The sequence below is a fragment of the Symphodus melops genome (genome assembly GCF_947650265.1).
Source record: "Symphodus melops genome assembly, chromosome: 3".
In the NCBI taxonomy this organism is placed as follows: domain Eukaryota; kingdom Metazoa; phylum Chordata; class Actinopteri; order Labriformes; family Labridae; genus Symphodus; species Symphodus melops.
This window is the reverse complement of record NC_136693.1, coordinates 26,704,302-26,722,218: the sequence shown is the minus strand read 5'-3', so window position 1 is coordinate 26,722,218 and position 17,917 is coordinate 26,704,302. Positions and strand designations below refer to the sequence as shown.

General features: G+C 44.2%; 1 protein-coding gene across 5 annotated transcripts in view; it reads left to right on the top strand.

The window, feature by feature from the left end:
• The window catches only part of LOC306821188 (transcription initiation factor TFIID subunit 4), an 86,000-nt gene that overhangs the window by 20,746 nt on the left and 47,337 nt on the right, over positions 1–17,917 (top strand). For 4 of the 5 annotated variants that reach the window (XR_013778753.1, XR_013778754.1, XM_079339461.1 and 1 more), the window contains 4 exons: positions 1,753–1,828; positions 2,947–3,061; positions 9,141–9,310; positions 15,569–15,699. Coding sequence is in view for 3 of the 5 variants with exons in the window: in XM_079339461.1 (XP_079195587.1) it covers positions 1,753–1,828; positions 2,947–3,061; positions 9,141–9,310; positions 15,569–15,699 (492 nt within the window). In the remaining 2 variants the exon portion in view is untranslated. Of the gene's footprint in view, positions 1–1,752; positions 1,829–2,946; positions 3,062–9,140; positions 9,311–15,568; positions 15,700–15,899; positions 17,664–17,917 lie in introns of those variants that run through there. The other variant, XM_079339463.1, reaches the window with a different exon arrangement.

Here is a 17,917-nt window from a genome sequence, read left to right as displayed (position 1 = left end):
TGTTGACTCAAACATAACATTATGAACCATTAAAGGTAATAGTCATCTTTATATTTCTAAATCCTGTTTCATTATTGAATCAATATAACAGGCCGACAAATCAACTATAAATAGCTATGACCTATTAATCATGTTTGCAGCCATTGATCATTACCCATGGCTAACCGTGTGTGTGTGTGTGTGTGTGTGTGTGTGTGTGTGTGTGTGTGTGTGTGTGTTTGTGTGTACTTAATGTGTGCTAACGTGTTGCCTTGTTCAGATGAGTGTGGCCTTCACTCACACACGTCGAAGATGATGTAACGACAGGTCATTGGAAACATACTGTGTGTCTTCTTAAACAGTGTGTCACTTAAAGCTTTTAAGTATATAAAAGCTTTACAGAACATGATTAGCTTGATGCTAGAGCTAACACTGTACTCGGGGCGGCTGTGGTTGGTAGTTGGTAGAGTCCTCGTCAGGTTCTTTCCCCATCTCCTGCAGCCACATGTCCGATGTGTCCTTGGGTAAAACACTTGACCCTGACTATCTCCCGCTGCTTCCTTGGCGTAGTGTGAATGTGTATTAATGGGATTGGTTACAGCTGATGGTTCAGCCTCTACCATCAGTGCGTGGATGTGTCGGTTTGAGTAGTCAGAAGACCAGGAAAGCTTTACAAGCTCAAGTCCTCTTACCATTGGTACTGGAAGTAGCTGCTAATGAGTTTTAAGAGCCTTTTGGAAGAAGCATGCAATAACAGTACCTAGCATGTGACAAATGTTAGTAATTATTTCAAATGAGCTTTTTGTTTTCGAAGTGCTTTTCACACCATCAGACATTTAATTCCACTTTGATAATTGGTGTTTAAAAGTAGAAAGTTGGGTTTTTATGTGACGTACCAACACTGAGTTTAGACGTCTTCCCTTTTCCCCTCTGACTCCCAAACTTTCTACTTTCTGCCTTTCCCCCCTCTTAACTGTGTCGCCGCCTGGCCAGAGGTGCTAGCTATCTCTGCCTGTGCTGAATGTATTTTTTATTTCCCCTTCCCTCCCACTCTTACAGACCCCTGCAGTGGATCTCTGGGAAAAATGGCCTGTGTCTTTTTTTTCAGTAGCTTGAACAGTAATATAGCATGTGTCAGGGAATGGAAAACAAGGCTAAAAAATATGCAGCAAGAAGCAAACTGGTAGGAATGGATGGCTGAGCCCAAGGCCGAGCCCGTGGCTGCTACCAAGGAAGGAAGTGACTCTAATAGCCCAGCACCGCCCCCCCCCCCCCACCCCCCACTCCTTGTTCTTTTACCACTACTGCTTTTCCTTCTTCTAAACTACTTTTTCACTGTCTTCTTGACTTCTTATTTCCTTTCTCTGTCTGAAAATACAAGCAAATGTAGGTCATGTACAGTGACAGACTCCATCCTGCTTGTGCATTTAAGCTGATCTCTTTACATCTATCATCTTTCTATCTGTTTTGTATTCTTCCTGCATTCCGACTGCAGACCTTTCTAATGCGTTACAGTGGAATAGCTTTCAGTACACAAGTATGTCAGTGGCTCTTGGCGTGTTTTTACACAGATCATTTCTCGCAACAAAGTTAGTCTGAAAGGGGAGCGAACAAAGATTTTACCCCCAAACTATTTCTCCAAGGGGATGGGGTAAAGTTGAGAAAAGGTTTAGCAAGCATGCACTTCAGTACTTTTTAAATTCCCCTCTCGCTTGTTTTATTTATTTACAATGCCACTGTAAATAACATATATCTACCTTTTTTATTCCTCAGGGTCTAAAGACAGCCGGCACTGTTGGGGGCCAGGTCCGGATGCCTGTGGTGATCACACAGTCTGTCAGAGCACAAGGTAAGACATCTGCCGCTTGTTTCCATCAAACTTGTGTCTCTAGATGAAGTCATCGGGATCTTCATTGAAGGACTTCAGAACAAGCGTCTAAAGAGTTGGTTAAAGACGACAGCAACAAAGAGACTTCTGGTGGATTTTAGCTGCATCTTTGATGAAGTTCTCTGACACACACGTTTCTTCTCTGTCTGGACTGCAATTTCACACACTCCCCCTCCATTTAACGGCTCATGCTTGGCCAAGATGTTTTAAGATTTTCAAACTCAGCCTGACCCCCTGGTTAAATAAAAAGCCAGGGAAATAGGTTAAACAAAGATAGCCATTAGTGAAACTCTTCGTGTTGTCTCAGTAGGCTGTCAGATGTGTAAACAGGCAGCAGCCACAGAGAAAACAGGTGTTTTTTTTTTCCCCCTGTCTGGTTATAAAGCCTTCTCAAACATTTGCACTGCTGCTTACTCACACTGATTCACAAACACTCTTCCCACAGAAGCCCACAAATATCGCCCCAACACCAACCGGGCGTAACGCTTCCCTATGAGAGCTGTGTTCTCTCAGGTGATGTGTGTAATGTGTGTATGTGTTTGTACCTGTTTTTGCTACCGCGCGTGTATGACTGTGTATGTGAGTGTGTGCAATCTGAGGTGCATACAAATTTGATCTGCCCCCTTCCCCAAGATCGCCTGCAGTGAAAGATCTGTAGGTTGTTTTATGCCCATAAATTGGAATGCGGGGATAGTTCTAAAAATACTTTTCTGTGCCTCTTGGCTAGGAACATGCCTGTTAAAATCAAGTTTAAATTCACTCTGGCAGTCCTTGTGCCTCTCTGGAAAACGTGTCTCGGAGCAGGATGCGGTTTAGGAGTGTAAGGAGAGCCGGTGAAGCGCAGTGATATTGACAGAGCAACGCTCTCCGCACCAACCTGGGGAGAGCGACAGTACCGCTCCCCCACCCCCCTCCATCTCCCCTGCGAGGATGACAGACACAGTTGAAGGTAGTCGTCAGACAGGAGGATATTTGACGCAGATAGAAAGGGACACTTCAATGATAACATGATTCCTTCCTGTTTTTTTAAAGTGTTTTCTTCTTTGTTTTTTTTCTTCTCCCCCCTCTTTCTTTAACAGGCACATTGGGGAAAGGAGCCATCATACAAGCAGGCAAAAGTCCCGTGGGCTTAGCTGTTCAGATCTCTGGGAATCAGAAAAACAAGCTCAACGACCCCGGAGGAGGCACTTTCAGGTACATCTCGTCAGAAGACCCCACTGGAGTTCCTGCCTGCTGTTCCTGGCAGCAGTCACATGGGGGCAGCATTTCACTAAGCTGCCTCTGCATGACTACAGGCTACACTCTCAGCGAAGGCTATGAGTGTTCATCCCAGTTGGCTGCATGGCCACCTGACTGCCTGCCTGCCTGCCTGCCTGCCTGCCCGGCTGGTTGATCGGTGGTCTTTTCTCTCTTTGCCCAGACCATAGAAACACACTTCCACCCAATAGATCACCCTCAACATCGCCCTCCTTGTGTCAATGTCACAACCCATTGTCAGTGTTACAAACGAGCTAAACCTTAATTTAGAAATAAGGTAATTGTGTCCAGATGGTTGGAATTTCTGGATGCGGTTCTGAAAATACCTTTCGGTTAAGTCAAACATACGGTATTTAGCCCGCAGCTCAGCTCTCTGTTCTCTCTGGTCTTTTCTCTGCTTCAGCTGGGCTTTTGTCTCAAACATAAAAGGTTCATCGCCCACACGCTGGCCTTTGTGGTCCATGTCTGTGTGAGTCCTTGTGTATTTGTGTTTGTCAGCGTGTGCGCTGCATATACGTGGAAGTGTGTGCGACTGTGTTTTGCATGTATATCTCCAGAGTACTCGTGTTTGTTTGTGTCCCTGCTCGGGTGCACATGAACATGTGTGTATATCCTCCAAATCTGCGAGTGTTGTTTATGCATGTGTCAGATTTGTGCATGTGTGTATTGACTTTGACAGGGGTTAGGATTGCCCTGGTGTGACCGCGGCGGGTGGAAGAAGAGTCTGGGTCACATGAGCCAATGGGTTCATGGTAATGGCTCCCGTCTCCTGAGGGGAAACGCAGTGCCCGAGGCTCTGATTGATAAACCAATAAATCTTTAGCTGCGTTGGTAATTAAGCTGTCAGGCTCGCTTGTTACTGACGACCTTTTTCCCCCTGCGGTGATCACAGTGGCCCACCACACACATAAACCAAATGGTTCACGTAAGCCCGATAACGCCCAGCAGCACTGTCACGAAAAGAAGCATGCCACGGATATTTTGTAGCATATTTCCCTCCTATCCAGGTCTGCTCTTACTTGTGTGTTTATCGAGGTAAATGATGCTTGGTCCCTGAACAACAGTTTTCCCTGAAACCTGAGTCTCATTCCGTGTTTACCAAAGAGTTCTTACCAGGAGAAATAATCAAGTTAAAACCAGCCAGTTGAATCAAAGCGATTCTGCAGGCAAGGTCCAGAAACCTGCAGCACTGATGTCATGACTTAACATGTGAACAAGTGTGGTCACAGGGAACAGTGAAATGATGTAGATACGTTTGCTCTACAAGTTGATTTACAAACAAGGTCATACGATCTTCAGCACTAAGAAGAAAGAATTGTAATGACGTAGTTTAGTCGAGTCAAATGTATTGAGATAAGTCTGAGTGCTTTCAAACCAACAACAAGCTTAACCTGAGTAAATACAGCCAGCCTGGTCAGTCAGCATCCATCCTCCACGCTGCACCGTATTGGCTGTATTTGGGGGACTGATGTGTGTATGGCTGTCACTCTGAGCCTCTGGTCCCAGCAGGCCAGCTGTAGCACAAACACACACGTGCATACTGCAGGGCTTGTAGGGCTTTCCAATGCAGCTACAGCCTTCTGTGTAAGTGCTTGTGTTGTTGCGTGGTGTGTGTGTGTGTGTGTGTGTGTGTGTGTGTGTGTGTGTGTGTGTGTGTGTGTTTGTGTTTAGTTTACAGTAGAGAGTGAAAGCAGCTGTCTCTGTGCTCCCCTCTTCCCCTCCTCAGCTCTCTCTCTGTAAACACTCAACATCCGCTGTAATCACAGGCGAGCCAGCCGAGGCCCTCAGCCCTCTGCCAACCTCAGAGCTCAGCCTCACTCCCTAAAATCCAACCCTGTCCTACGTGCTGGACACATATCTGTCCACATAAACACACAAACACTCCTGTATAGTTGCTTCAGAGATACACTGACAGACGCACAAGCAAATGAAGAAAGAAAAGTGCTCACTGATGAGCAAAGTGAGCTCATTCTAACTTTATGATTACATCCTTCGCTGCTCTGTAAAATTACTATTTCAATGAAAACATGTTTTAAAAATAAATATGACTCAAAATGTTCTTAAAAAAACAATTAGGATATATTCAGATTTAGGGAAAAAATTAGGCAACTCATTGTTAGACTATCTTTTTGTTGACAGCCACATCAAACCGAGCTATACTGGCACCTTCTTGGGTGCACCATCAGTGTTCCACCTTGCCAGGGTTTTTTGAATAATTACAGCCAGAGTGTGGGTGTTATATTGAATTAATAAGCATCCAGCAGCATCTGGTTTGTTGCAGGATTTATTTGCCACTCTTATGCCAAAACTGTCTTTGTGCTGTCATTCATATGAGTCATGATCACAGATCCAGGAGCTGCCCAGTGAAGCCACAAGAAAGAATACTTCTCCAGTGGGTCCAGTCTCTCAGTTTGGATGCAACAAGCCGACAGTACATGGCCGGGCTGTTATTCACAGGGATCAAACGAGCCCCCCCGTCTGGCCACAGAGACCTTTATCGGTGGAGGGGGATGCACAAGATCTGGATGCAACCCCCTCCCCATGCACACACGCACACATGCACACACACACACACACACACACACACACACACACACACACACACACACACAAACCTCTAAATGGCAAAGCAATCCTCTCTCCACCTATGGCATGCCCTCTCTGAGACACAAGCTTGATATGGAAACGACATGCATATGTATTCATGTGACCGCCGGCTCCATGTCCTCGAGCCAACCCAAACCAATAACTGAGAGGCTGCTCTTTAGCTTCTGTGGAAGCTAATTACATCTCTGCTTTATTAGTGCAGAGGTGTAGTCGGGAATGTTTTGCATTTCATATCTCATTCCCTCCTTTTAATGTCAGACCTGTCTTCAGATTCTCATTTGAATTGAGCCCTGGTGGTCTCAAGTAGGCAGACATCAGACCATCCAAGATAAAGAAGCATTCGTATTATAGTCATGAATCATGATATGACCACTCGTCTGTCATACTGGGGGATGTCACATGAAGCTTTACAGCTGCTTCCCGTGTAGCTTCCTCTCCCCTTTATGCAGTATAATTCATGCACTGTTGTTGGTTACCCAATAGATTCTGTAGTTTTTACTGTAAAGTTTGACTGTTGAAAATAAAGAAACACTTGCTGTGATTTCCGTGATAAAGCTGAATAACAGATGAACTCCACCTCTCCTCTCATATCGATCATGTTAGTGGATATCTTGGTTTTTACTGAGTTTGCCTTTTGATGCTCATATAATATTTCTCTGTATATACATGTCACTGTGAGCAGATCACGAGGGAGCAGCTGAGTTGGTGGAGTCGGGCGGCTCTTAACTGGAAGGTTTGGGGTTCGATCCCCCTCTCCGGTCCTTGGGCAAAGACGTAATCCCAAATGATTCCAGCTGCTTTGTAAGCAGCGTATGAATGTGTGTGAATGGGATTCGTTGCTTCTTATGTTTCCTTTACATCGCAGCCTCAGCCATCAGTGTGTGAATGTGTAGGTGTGACCTGCGGTGTAAACGTGCTTTGAGCAGTTAGAAGACTAGAAAAGCACTTTACAAGCTCATTTATCGTTAAGAGGCCACATTACTTTTTTTTATGAAGGAAATACACTTGTTGTTGATTCAGTTGAACTGTCTTGTACTTGTGTACATTATGCAGCAAAAGTCAAACTTTGTCCGTGTTATTTTCCCAGTGCCTTGCTTCTCTTTGAATGGTAATGCTAATAAGTTTAATAAGTAAAAGAGTAGCTCCGTCTTAAAGAGCAAAAAGAACAACTCTTCTTTAGCAGGTAGAACAGAGATTACATTCTTTCATTTTCATCGGGATATCATCATGTTTCTGGGAGATTATGTAAGTGAGCGTTTGACCACACTGTGCTGCAGTTGTTGTCACCATGGCTTAACTCGTGAGAATGAAAATGATGTAGAACAGGACTGTGATTTACCTCCAAGTCCTGAACTTCTGGCCTCTTAAAAAAACACAACTGTTGTATTCTGTGGTGATTGTGTTTGCTCCGTTACAGAGATTGTTATCAATACAGTGTTTCAGGTAGATGAGGTCATCTGGCTGCATGGTACGTGTACGTGACTACACTCTTAGTTTGTAGCTGTGAAAATACAGTGTTTCCTCTTGACCTGAGTGAACATGGCCTCGGGCATGTTTCTCTTCAGGACAGGTTAAGTTATCCAAGAGGACGTGATGAAGAAAGGTGCACAGCCTGAGGTGCAGCACAGGGTATAATCTTATGTATCCATGCTTGTGTTGTTGTGTAGATTCCCTCTGTGGAGGCATAATTAGACCGAGCGCTGGAGGAGAAGGAGAGAACGTAGAGGTGTGTGAGGTTCGGGGAGTTGCTCTAATCGTCTTTGTCAACCTCCTGCCGTGGTGTCAAGTTTCATATCGACTCTCTGTGGCCGCACCAAGGAGCAGGAAGGCCTCTGCGGGGTGGAGTTTGCTGTCGGTGTGTGCCCACATGCATACACAAAAAGCACAGTAACACACGCACAAGCTCTGTCGCAACCAACATCGGCAGCATGAACGTAAATGACTGTGGAGGTGAGCCAGTGAGTGGCGAGAGGCCACTCTGTGTGTGTTCTGTGGTTCTTTGTTCCCTCCATCAAAGCCACTCAGAAAATTCTCCTGGCTAGTCCTGTAAGCACATCACGTCAGCGTTCAGCTAATTCAGCCCAGAATCGGAATCATTACTTGCCAAGTACAATAATTCTAGCAGATTTTTTTCTTGGTGTCAACTCACAAAGAAAGTACAGCGTCTGAAGGATGAAGGGACCCTACTGCATGTAAAATGTCATGACCCATGTTTCTGCTAACATGCAATAGCATTACATTCGAAAAAAAAAAGGGAGAAGTGGTGTACAAATGGAGTTTGTTATATCCAGATTCATCACTGCTCTGTGCCAATCCTCAGGAGCATCCTTACTCAGCTCTGCCAAACACCCATCATCTCTCCACCGCCACATAAAGACCCTCGAATGGGAATGTTGTGCCATTACGACCCAAGCAAAGCACTCCATAACAAAACGGATGCTTAATGTTATCCAGGAAGGACTAATGTGTACTGTGTACTGTATAGATAGGTAAGGGTGTTTCTTTGTACTGAAAACTGAATACTAACATAGGAGAAGTCAACATTCAATGATAACCTCATTGAAGAAACAACCAGTATGGGTTGAATGCTGCGACAAGAGCATGAACTTCACATATTCACCTCACTGTCCTTGTGGTCCTTTTCCATGCACTCTTGTTTTAAAATCAGAAAACATAGCCAGACAAAGATCATCAAAGTGCCACAATGCAGTGTATCATTTTCCCCTGATAAAATATTACTTTAAATAATCTATTCGAGGAAGGTATCACTAAATCCTAACCACCAATAAATAACTGAATACATTTACACAACACATCCATTAACGTTTATTCTCTTTTTTTGAATATCATTCAGCTGAAATCTGAGAGAATTTGATTTAGAAGTATATTGTATTTCAATAGTCTGAGACTATTTTTCACAGCACAGGAGGTCGACCTTGATCTAACCAGGCGGCTCTACCAGGCTCTTTGCAGGTTGTCTCCTGCTTACCTTGCTTCTTCTGACCCCGGCAGCTTTTCCAGAACGCAGCAGTCCTGCTGGTCTTTAACTTCAGTTCTCCTCCACTCCCTGCACATTCTCCATTGGTTGCTTGAATTGGATACAGTTCACTTTTTGCCTGCTTTCCATACAGCAAATGTCTCATAAAACAAAGACATAATAGAACAATTCATCCAAGCTGTGCTCTATTTCCAATCAGTTCGACCTGTTGCAGTCTAAACTTCAGCCGGTCAGACTTGTCCTTGTCCCATCACAAACATCGAGAGTAAATGCAGAACACTTGATGAGGTGCATGATTCTCACAAACGTTTGGTTACACCAACATAAGTGAATTCATGTATTGCAGATTGTAGATTTGGAAAAAGGCATCATCACCAAAATGTTACTCATCTCTAGTCTCTGTCACTGCAGGGATGATGATGACATCAACGATGTTGCCTCCATGGCCGGGGTGAATCTGAACGAGGAGAGCGCCAGAATACTCGCCACCAACTCTGAACTCGTGGGAACACAGATCCGCTCATGTAAAGACGAGGCCTTCCTCCACCCCGGACTGCTTCATCGACGAATTCTGGAAACAGGTAAGATAATTATCCCGACTCCCATCTTCAAATGTTGAAATATTGCAGCACATAAACAATTTAACCCCCCCTCATCTTTTTTCTCCAAACACAACCCGAAGCTGAAAATCCCGACTGCCGAAGTGATGAAATCCCGTCCTGTTGTCTTTTGTGTGCGGAACATGTTGTTTCTGTATTTATAGTGTCATCACTAAAGACAGTTTTGATTTTCTCTCCTTCAGTGGTTCAGACTGAGCCTTTTCTTGTTTGGCCTCGGTTTAAATTTGATACACTTAACAATTCTTTCACCTCCTTTAATGAATTCTTCAGTGGCTGTCTGAGCTCACTGGACCTCAGGCACACACATAAATACTTTATGGGTTTGTCTTTTGAAGGCTGGCTGTCAGATTGTCCTCTGGACTAAAGGAACAGAGTTTAGAGGAATGAGACTTGGCAGTGGGGTTCTGATTTCTCTCTCTCTTTATAGTTGATCTTGACACTGATAGCACATGGTATTGCGTGTGCTAATCGATACAGGCGGAGAGTTCGTGGTTTGTTCTCAGCTTCACATGAAACTGATAGTGTCTTCATTACCTCTTTTTGCTGTTGGCAGTCATTTTTATTGCTTGAAATGTACTGGAGGCTCTTGTTGTACTGGGGAACCTGTGAAAACGTATAATGAGCATTATTACTCAAAATAAAACTGCGCCTAGCTTCTTGCTCCTGTGCACCAGATCAAAAAACACTCAGCATAATTCCACGTGACGGGGAGTCTAGCGCCCTCATCTTGTTTCATCTCAATTAAAGTATCTTTAGAGCATCGCACCGAGGCCTGCAGGCCACCATTCGTTACGTGGACTCTTGGCATGGTTGTTATCCCGTCACCTGAAGGCAGAGGGGTTGTTTAAAAATATAAATCTTTCCTCTGGGGGGGCACGCAGCGTGACGCAGGGCAAGAGGCTAAGGCGCCCCCTGCTGGGGAAGTGGCACTTATGCAGCTTTGTTGTGTCAGTGATTGGCCTCGCCGCGCTCTCAGCTGACAGCAGTTCGAGGGAGGCTCCCCCGGCCTGCCAGCTCCACTCAATCAGAAAGCCTCGGCTGCTCCTCTTCATTGTGAGAGCACAGAGCTGGACTCAGCTTGGCTTTCCCATTCACTCATTCACTGTTAAACATCCCACTGAAACTTCACAAACTTGACCTTTCCTGCCCCCTGTTTCCCCCAAAAAGAGTTTGGTCCAACAGCTTTCTTTTTAATTATATCTTTTATATATACTCAACAAAAATATAAACGCAACACTTTTGTTTTTGCTCCCATTTGTCATGAGATGGACTCAAAGATCTAAAATTCATTCCAGATACACAATATTACCATTTCTCTCAAACATTGTTCATAAATCTGTCTAAATGTGTGATAGTGAGCACTTTTGCTTTGCTGAGACAATCCATCCCACCTCACAGGTGTGCCACATCAAGATGCTCATCAGACACCATGATTAGTGCACAGGTGTACCTTATACTGCCCACAATAAAAGGCCACTCTGAAATGTGCAGTTTTGTCTCACAGCAAAATGCCACAGATGGCGCAAGCATTGAGGGAGCGTGCAATTGGCATGCTGACAGCGGGAATGTCAACCAGATCTGTTGCTCGGGCATTGAATGTTCATTTCTCCACCATAAGCCGTCTCCAAAGGCGTTTCAGAGAATATGGCAGTACATCCAACCGGCCTCACAACCGCAGACCACGTGTAACCACACCAGCCCAGGACCTCCACATCCAGCAGGTTCACCTCCAAGATCGTCTGAGACCAGCTACTCAGACAGCTGCTGAAACAATTGGTTTGCATAACCAAAGAATTTCTGCACAAACTGTCAGAAACCGTCTCAGGGAAGCTCAACTGCATGCTCGTCGTCCTCATCGGGGTCTTAACCTGACTCCAGATCGTCGCCGTAACAGACTTGAGTGGGCAAATGCTCACATTCGATGGCGTCTGGCACGTTGGAGAGGTGTTCTCTTCACGGATGAATCTCGGTTTACATTGTTCAGGGCAGATGGCAGACAGCGTGTGTGGCGTCGTGTGGGTGAGCGCTTTGCTGATGTCAATGTTGTGGATCGAGTGGCCCATGGTGGTGGTGGGGTTATGGTATGGGCAGGCATCTGTTATGGACGAAGAACACAGGTGCATTTTATTGATGGCATTTTGAATGCACAGAGATACCGTGATGAGATCCTGAGGCCCATTGTTGTGCCATACATCCATGAACATCACCTCATGTTTCAGCAAGATAATGCACGGCCCCATGTTGCAAGGATCTGTACACAATTCTTGGAAGCTGAAAATGTCCCAGTTCTTGCATGGCCAGCATACTCACCGGACATGTCACCCATTGAGCATGTTTGGGATGTGCTTGACCGGCGTATACGACAGCGCGTACCAGTTCCCACTAATATCCAGCAACTTCGCACAGCCATTGAAGAGGAGTGGACCAACATTCCACAGGCCACAATTGACAATCTGATAAACTCTATGCGAAGAAGATGTGTTGCACTGCATGAGGCAAATGGTGGTCACACCAGATACTGACTGGTTCTGAGTCCCCAGACCCTCAATAAAGCAAAAACTGCACATTTCAGGGTGGCCTTTTATTGTGGACAGTCTAAGGTACACCTATGCACTAATCATGGTGTCTGATGAGCATCTTGATGTGGCACACCTGTGAGGTGGGATGGATTGTCTCAGCAAAGCAAAAGTGCTCACTATCACACATTTAGACAGATTTATGAACAATGTTTGAGAGAAATGGTAATATTGTGTATCTGGAATGAATTTTAGATCTTTGAGTCCATCTCATGACAAATGGGAGCAAAAACAAAAGTGTTGCGTTTATATTTTTGTTGAGTGTATATCTTTTTTTTAAATCACCAGAGTCTCATTTCCCCTTTCCTTTCTCCATATGTCCAGTTTGCTTTGTTTTGAACACTGATTTGACGAGAGGCTGTTGACGGCCACTTCCTGCCCCCTCCTTTATTTTCGCCTCGATGTCTCTCGTTTCCTCTCCTGTCTTTTTCATCCTCTTGCAAACAAACACTTGAGCCGCCCTCTTTTCCAAACCCCTCTCTCTCTTCCTCACCTCAAAACTCTTCAGGCTGGTCCTTTAGTTGTGCAGGAGGGGTGAGCAGTTTAATATGTGAAGCTGTGAACAGCACATAACACCCCCCCCCCCCCCCCCCCCCCCCAACACACACACACACACACACACACACACACACAACTCCCCCATCTAAAGCATCTGAAAAACAAGAGCTCAGGCACAGCTGGAGCTCTGCAGAAAAAAAACCCCTCAAAGTAATGATAGTGAACTGCTATCGTTAAGGTTCTGGAAACAACCGCACACAAACAGTTCAGCTTAGCACATCAGATTTCACATCTAAACAGCTCAAAGTAATCACTGATATGAAATCGTATATGTTGACACAGTAGACATCACTAAAACCTGGAAGTGTGTTCAAATAAATACCAACAACAATCATGTGTGAATGTTCAACTCTGTGTTGTTAAGGCATTGGCTGCTCTGTGTTCCCAAGACTTATTTCATCCATCTTGAACATGATTCAGTTTCAAAACAAAGGCAGTGCCTCACGCTGCGCTCACATTCAGTCAGCTTTATAAGAAAACTCTGTTGACCTGCTGGTGAGGAGAACACAGGTCAACACACACACACACGTCAGCCTCACCATCTGAAGGCTTAATGTGAACGAGGTTAGTTTGTGCACAATAACAAATCAACAGCACAGCTATTTAAACTCATGTGAAAACAACAACTATGTGCATTTGGCTAGCTAGTTAGCTTTAGAAAAACACACACCAAAGAAGGGTGTGTGTCCCACTTTGCTTGACATGAAAAATAGCTATAGTTTTAAAATCTTCCTCATGCCGTCATCTTGTCTTTGTACATTCATATTGATTCTGTGAGAGTTGTACTTGTATTGGTGCCTGCGTCTGGGAATTTATATTACATGTCAGCGTTGTGGAAGCACCACGACACAACGGGAGCGCTGCGTTCCCCAGAGACAGTACACAGGTGGGGTCACTTCGACCCCTCATGAAGCCTCTGCGACATTCAGTATCCGGGGTCAGGGCTAAAGGTGATATGTAAACGGAGAGATGGGAAGGAAAGTGAACTAATGTTAGCAATGCTCACGATGACAATGCTCATAATTTATACAGTATCTGCTAATGAGCATGAGACACTATATGTATAGTTAAGGGTTAAAGAGTGTTAGTAAATGCACTTGAGCTTGTACAGCACTTCTTTAGCTTTCTGACTCGGTCACACCTGCACATTCACACACTGGTTTCAGTCTGCTGTGTAAAGTGACCAACAATATTAATTAATCCCATCCGTACACATTCATACACCACCGCCCAAGCAGAGGGAGCAACTTAAGGTTGCCGTTGGGCACATCGGACATGTTGCTGCTGGAACTGGGGATCGAACCCTGGGCATCTGATGGTTGAGAGATGGTATAAGACTAAGTATAAGACACATGAAAACGTGAACCTGATAGTGATACTTGATAGAATTATAAAGGGGTGCGACCGCTTTCTGTGTCTCTCCACATAATGTGCACGTAACAGATGATCATCCACATGGCTTACAAATTGTTTTAGGAACCATCAGCCTCTGTATTAAATCACACACGTGTGTGTTGCCCTCCGTAGATCCACGATGTTTTCATCTACAGGAAATTCAAATCTGTGGTGCAGATTATTCTTGGGTCTTTGGTGTAGAAAATGAAGACAGATCTATAAAAGTTGTTAAGTTCATTAGTCAGTCGCAAGCTGTGTTAAGGGCCTTTCTCTCCTTGATGAATAACAGTGTGTTTTTCTTCCAGTACGACTTGAAGAGAAGTTGTTTTCGCTCACAGGAATGTGGCTCTCGAGTCTCTTTAACTTTCTTTGAAATATTAATGTCCCTAAAAGATCTTATTTTCAGAAAGCAGACGCCTATTAGTGTCTTTCTTTGACCTTGTGACATAGCCACATGTATTGCCACTGTAATTATAAGGCTAACAGGGCTCCCTCCATCCATTTCAAAGCCTGAGCGGCTGAGGAGTATATGTATTGTTCGGCTGATTTAAATAATTGGTGTGGTTTACTTAAAAGGGTGCCAGAGAGAAAATTATGGTAATGGAATAATTTAAAAGGAAGTTGGAAACAGATAGTAACCCCACCAAAGTCTGTCCTCCTCTCTTTTGTTATGACTTCCGATGAATATTGCTGCAAGGAAACTAAATTATCCTTCTGCTCTGAAAAGAGATGGTCAATGTCGTTTACACACTCGGAGGAGCTTAGCTAGCAAAGCCACTCTGGAATTCACACTAAGACTGTGAAACAAATTAACTTTTTTTTTCCCATTTCTAGGATTTAATTGCAAGTACTAATCCAGACAGGGGCTCTGTGTGTGTGTGTGTGTGTGTGTGTGTGTGTGTGTGTGTGTGTGTGTGTGTGTGTGTGTGTGTGTGTGTGTGTGTGTGTGTGTGTGTGTGTGTGTGTGTGTGTGTGTGTGTGTGTGTGTGTGTGTGTGTGTGTGTGTGTGTGTGTGTGTGTGTGTGTGTGTGTGTGTGTGTGTGTGTGTGTGTTTGAGTGGAGCTTGAAAATAGGAGTTTGCAGTGAAACTATTGTCTTCTACGTCTTTAACAGGAGAGTGAAGTTTAGAAAAGACAAACTCTCTCTGCCTGTTTATCTGGAGTTTAAGTTAAGGGTGGTTTCAAACTACAGACCCGGTGTACTCAGGGACTGTGTGTGAGTCCACTTGAAGAGGTGGTCTCAGGCATGATTTGTGTGTACTTGAGTATGATCTGGAGAAGATGTGAACGCAACCAATGGTGTGGACCGCTCCATGACTTGATTCCAAACGGCTCCTGTCACTTTAAAAAAACTCTCTAAAGTTGGAAGTTGGAAATTGGAAGAAGGTCGTCTTAGAAATAACAAAAACATCCCCAGTTAGCAGAATGGACTCGGCCCATGGTTGCCATGGTTTCTTCTTCGTTCTGCCTTTAGTTGGATTTGGAAACTCACTATGTAGATACTGCTGTGAACATACACAAGTTTACTCGGGTATGGAACGATGTTGTGATGTGAATGCAGACCAGCGGGGGAGGGAGTTAGCTGTTGTGCTCGGGTACGGTATGAAGCAATCGTGACTTATGTGAAAACGAACAAAAAACAAATTATTCTGTCATATTCATGTGTGTGTCTGTGTGTGTTTGGTTTGCAGCTAAAAAGTTTGGAGTCACAGAGGTCCCTATGGAGGCGGTGACGTTCATCTCACATGCAACGCAGTCACGGCTTCGTACTGTGGTCGAAAAAGTCTCGACGATAGCTCAGCACCGACTGGACTCCTGTAAGGTAGGAAGAACCCCCAAACAGAAACACCCAAACTGTCAGGGACAGGGTTTTTTTTAAGCCTAAACATATTCAACATGTTCACTTCACTAAACCGGTTTTATAGAACTTTTATGCTTCTAGAAATATTTTTCTGTGAACGCTAACTTCGAGACTTCACCCCCAGTTTCCGCTGCCAGACCTCTAGCATTTTCTGTTCACAGAAGGTCCACGTGAGCTGATGTGAGAGCGCAGCAGGATATTCTCAGGAGAGTTCAGCCAATATGAGGAGGAAGGACGTTTCTATACTATGACTGCTGCGCGGTGCATAGAGTGTAAACACGTGACCACTACTCTCTCCGCGCACGTCATTAAATGCTGCATTATGTTTTCTCCTCTTTCGATGATCGTCTGATTTTATTGAACGATGCTTGGCATTGATATAAAGGCAAATATCCTCATTATAGCGCCGTATAGCGGACCCTGTTGCTTTTTCCACATCTTTTTTTTTTTCACATCACATTCAATCTCAGGAGACCCCATGTGATAGTGCTCGCCACATTACCACAGCACACTGGAGCTGCTATTCTGTTTCAATAAATGAAAGAGGAAACTGATCTGTGTGACTGAGATTAAAACATGGAAGTCAAATGACCTCTTTTATTGTAAAGCAGTGTCCTTGTATGCAAACTGATAAACTGGCCATATTTTATGGAAGTAAACATTTTGTTGCTTCATCAGGATTTTTTAAAAACACGAATCCATAAATCCCACACCTCTGCATATGGCCCTTCCTGTTTATCCCACATATACACGCAGTAGCTGCAGCATGCACACAAATGCAACTTTATCTCCGTCACACTAAACTTACAAACCAAAATGTAAGTTTATTACTAACAATACACCTTAAAAGTTACCATAAGAAATGTGTTTTTGCCCTTAAGATGATAAACAGGAGAGCTGGGACTTCTGTCAGTCAGCCAAAACTGAAAGAACAAAAGATCTTCTAATGTCTGCGCACCTCGACTTTTTTCCGTTGTTGGTTACCCACCTCTCATAGCCTTTTAATGTAACTATAAAACCACATTTAATTGGTGTACATTAAAGCACAAATCCATCTCCACTACAAGCCCAAATCCTGGTGTTGTTGGGAGGACTGGGAGGGAACTTTGAAAATGTGTTTTTCCTGACACCAAGAAGATAAGAAGAGGAGGAGGGAGGAAGAGCATCGCTACGGCTGTCCCCAACTTGGTTTTTTTTCACTTCTTCTCCACTTCTTTCCTACTATTCCTTTTTTGTGGTTTCATAAATGAGGTGTGTGTGAGGGAGGCATGGAGCTCTGTGAAGCCACTCTGTTGACATCAGCGAAAAGAAGAAGAAGAAGAAGAAGAAAAGGAGGAAAAAAAAAAAAAGACCAAAAGACAAAGCGGCCTTAAAGAGCGAGCCAGGCTGCGGCAGTGGCGGCAGGAGCTACGGAAAGAGTGCAGGCTCAGCGCTGCAACAAAGACGAGGGAGGCTGGATGAGAGAGAGAAAGAGGGGAGGGGGGCGGAGGGGTGCTGGCGATGAGCCTCCTCTGATGTGTCTTTGTGCTGTGTGCCACCCAGCGTCTCTCATCCACTCATAGAAACACACACGTTCAGACCTGACACACACACACACACACACACACACACACACCCACACACACAGATAAGAGAAGAGAGATAGAGAAATCAAGACACACACACACACACATTCCTACATACAAATACACAAACATTTAAAATAACCAATTATCCTATTAATGTTTGATGACCTACAAAAGTTGTTTTTACACTTTATTCCCAACATCCCAGTGGAGACGTGACGTACGATATGCAAGGCAAAGTTTGTCTGCAAATTGAAAAGTTAGCACGCCTGAAGTCTGTCATTCAGATGTTTGGTGTTCTACTTAAGCTGTGCTTCATTGTACTTCAGTGTGTTTGTATGAATGCAGCACTTTTTTATTTCTCACATTTTAATTGTAATGCTGTTGTTGTTTTTTTAATGGTTTGTTTTATGAGGAGACTTTAAGTGACAGTCACACTTTGTAAATACTACAGAGCACGTAACCATAATACAAATCAATGTTGAGGCGACTTTGGGAAAACAGCAAAATCCAAAGGTTGCATTAAAGTATTCTCAGTGATGACCCATGCATCTTTTACTCATCCAGAACCTCAATGGGGTCACGAAGCCTTCAGCCCCCCCCCCCGGAACTTT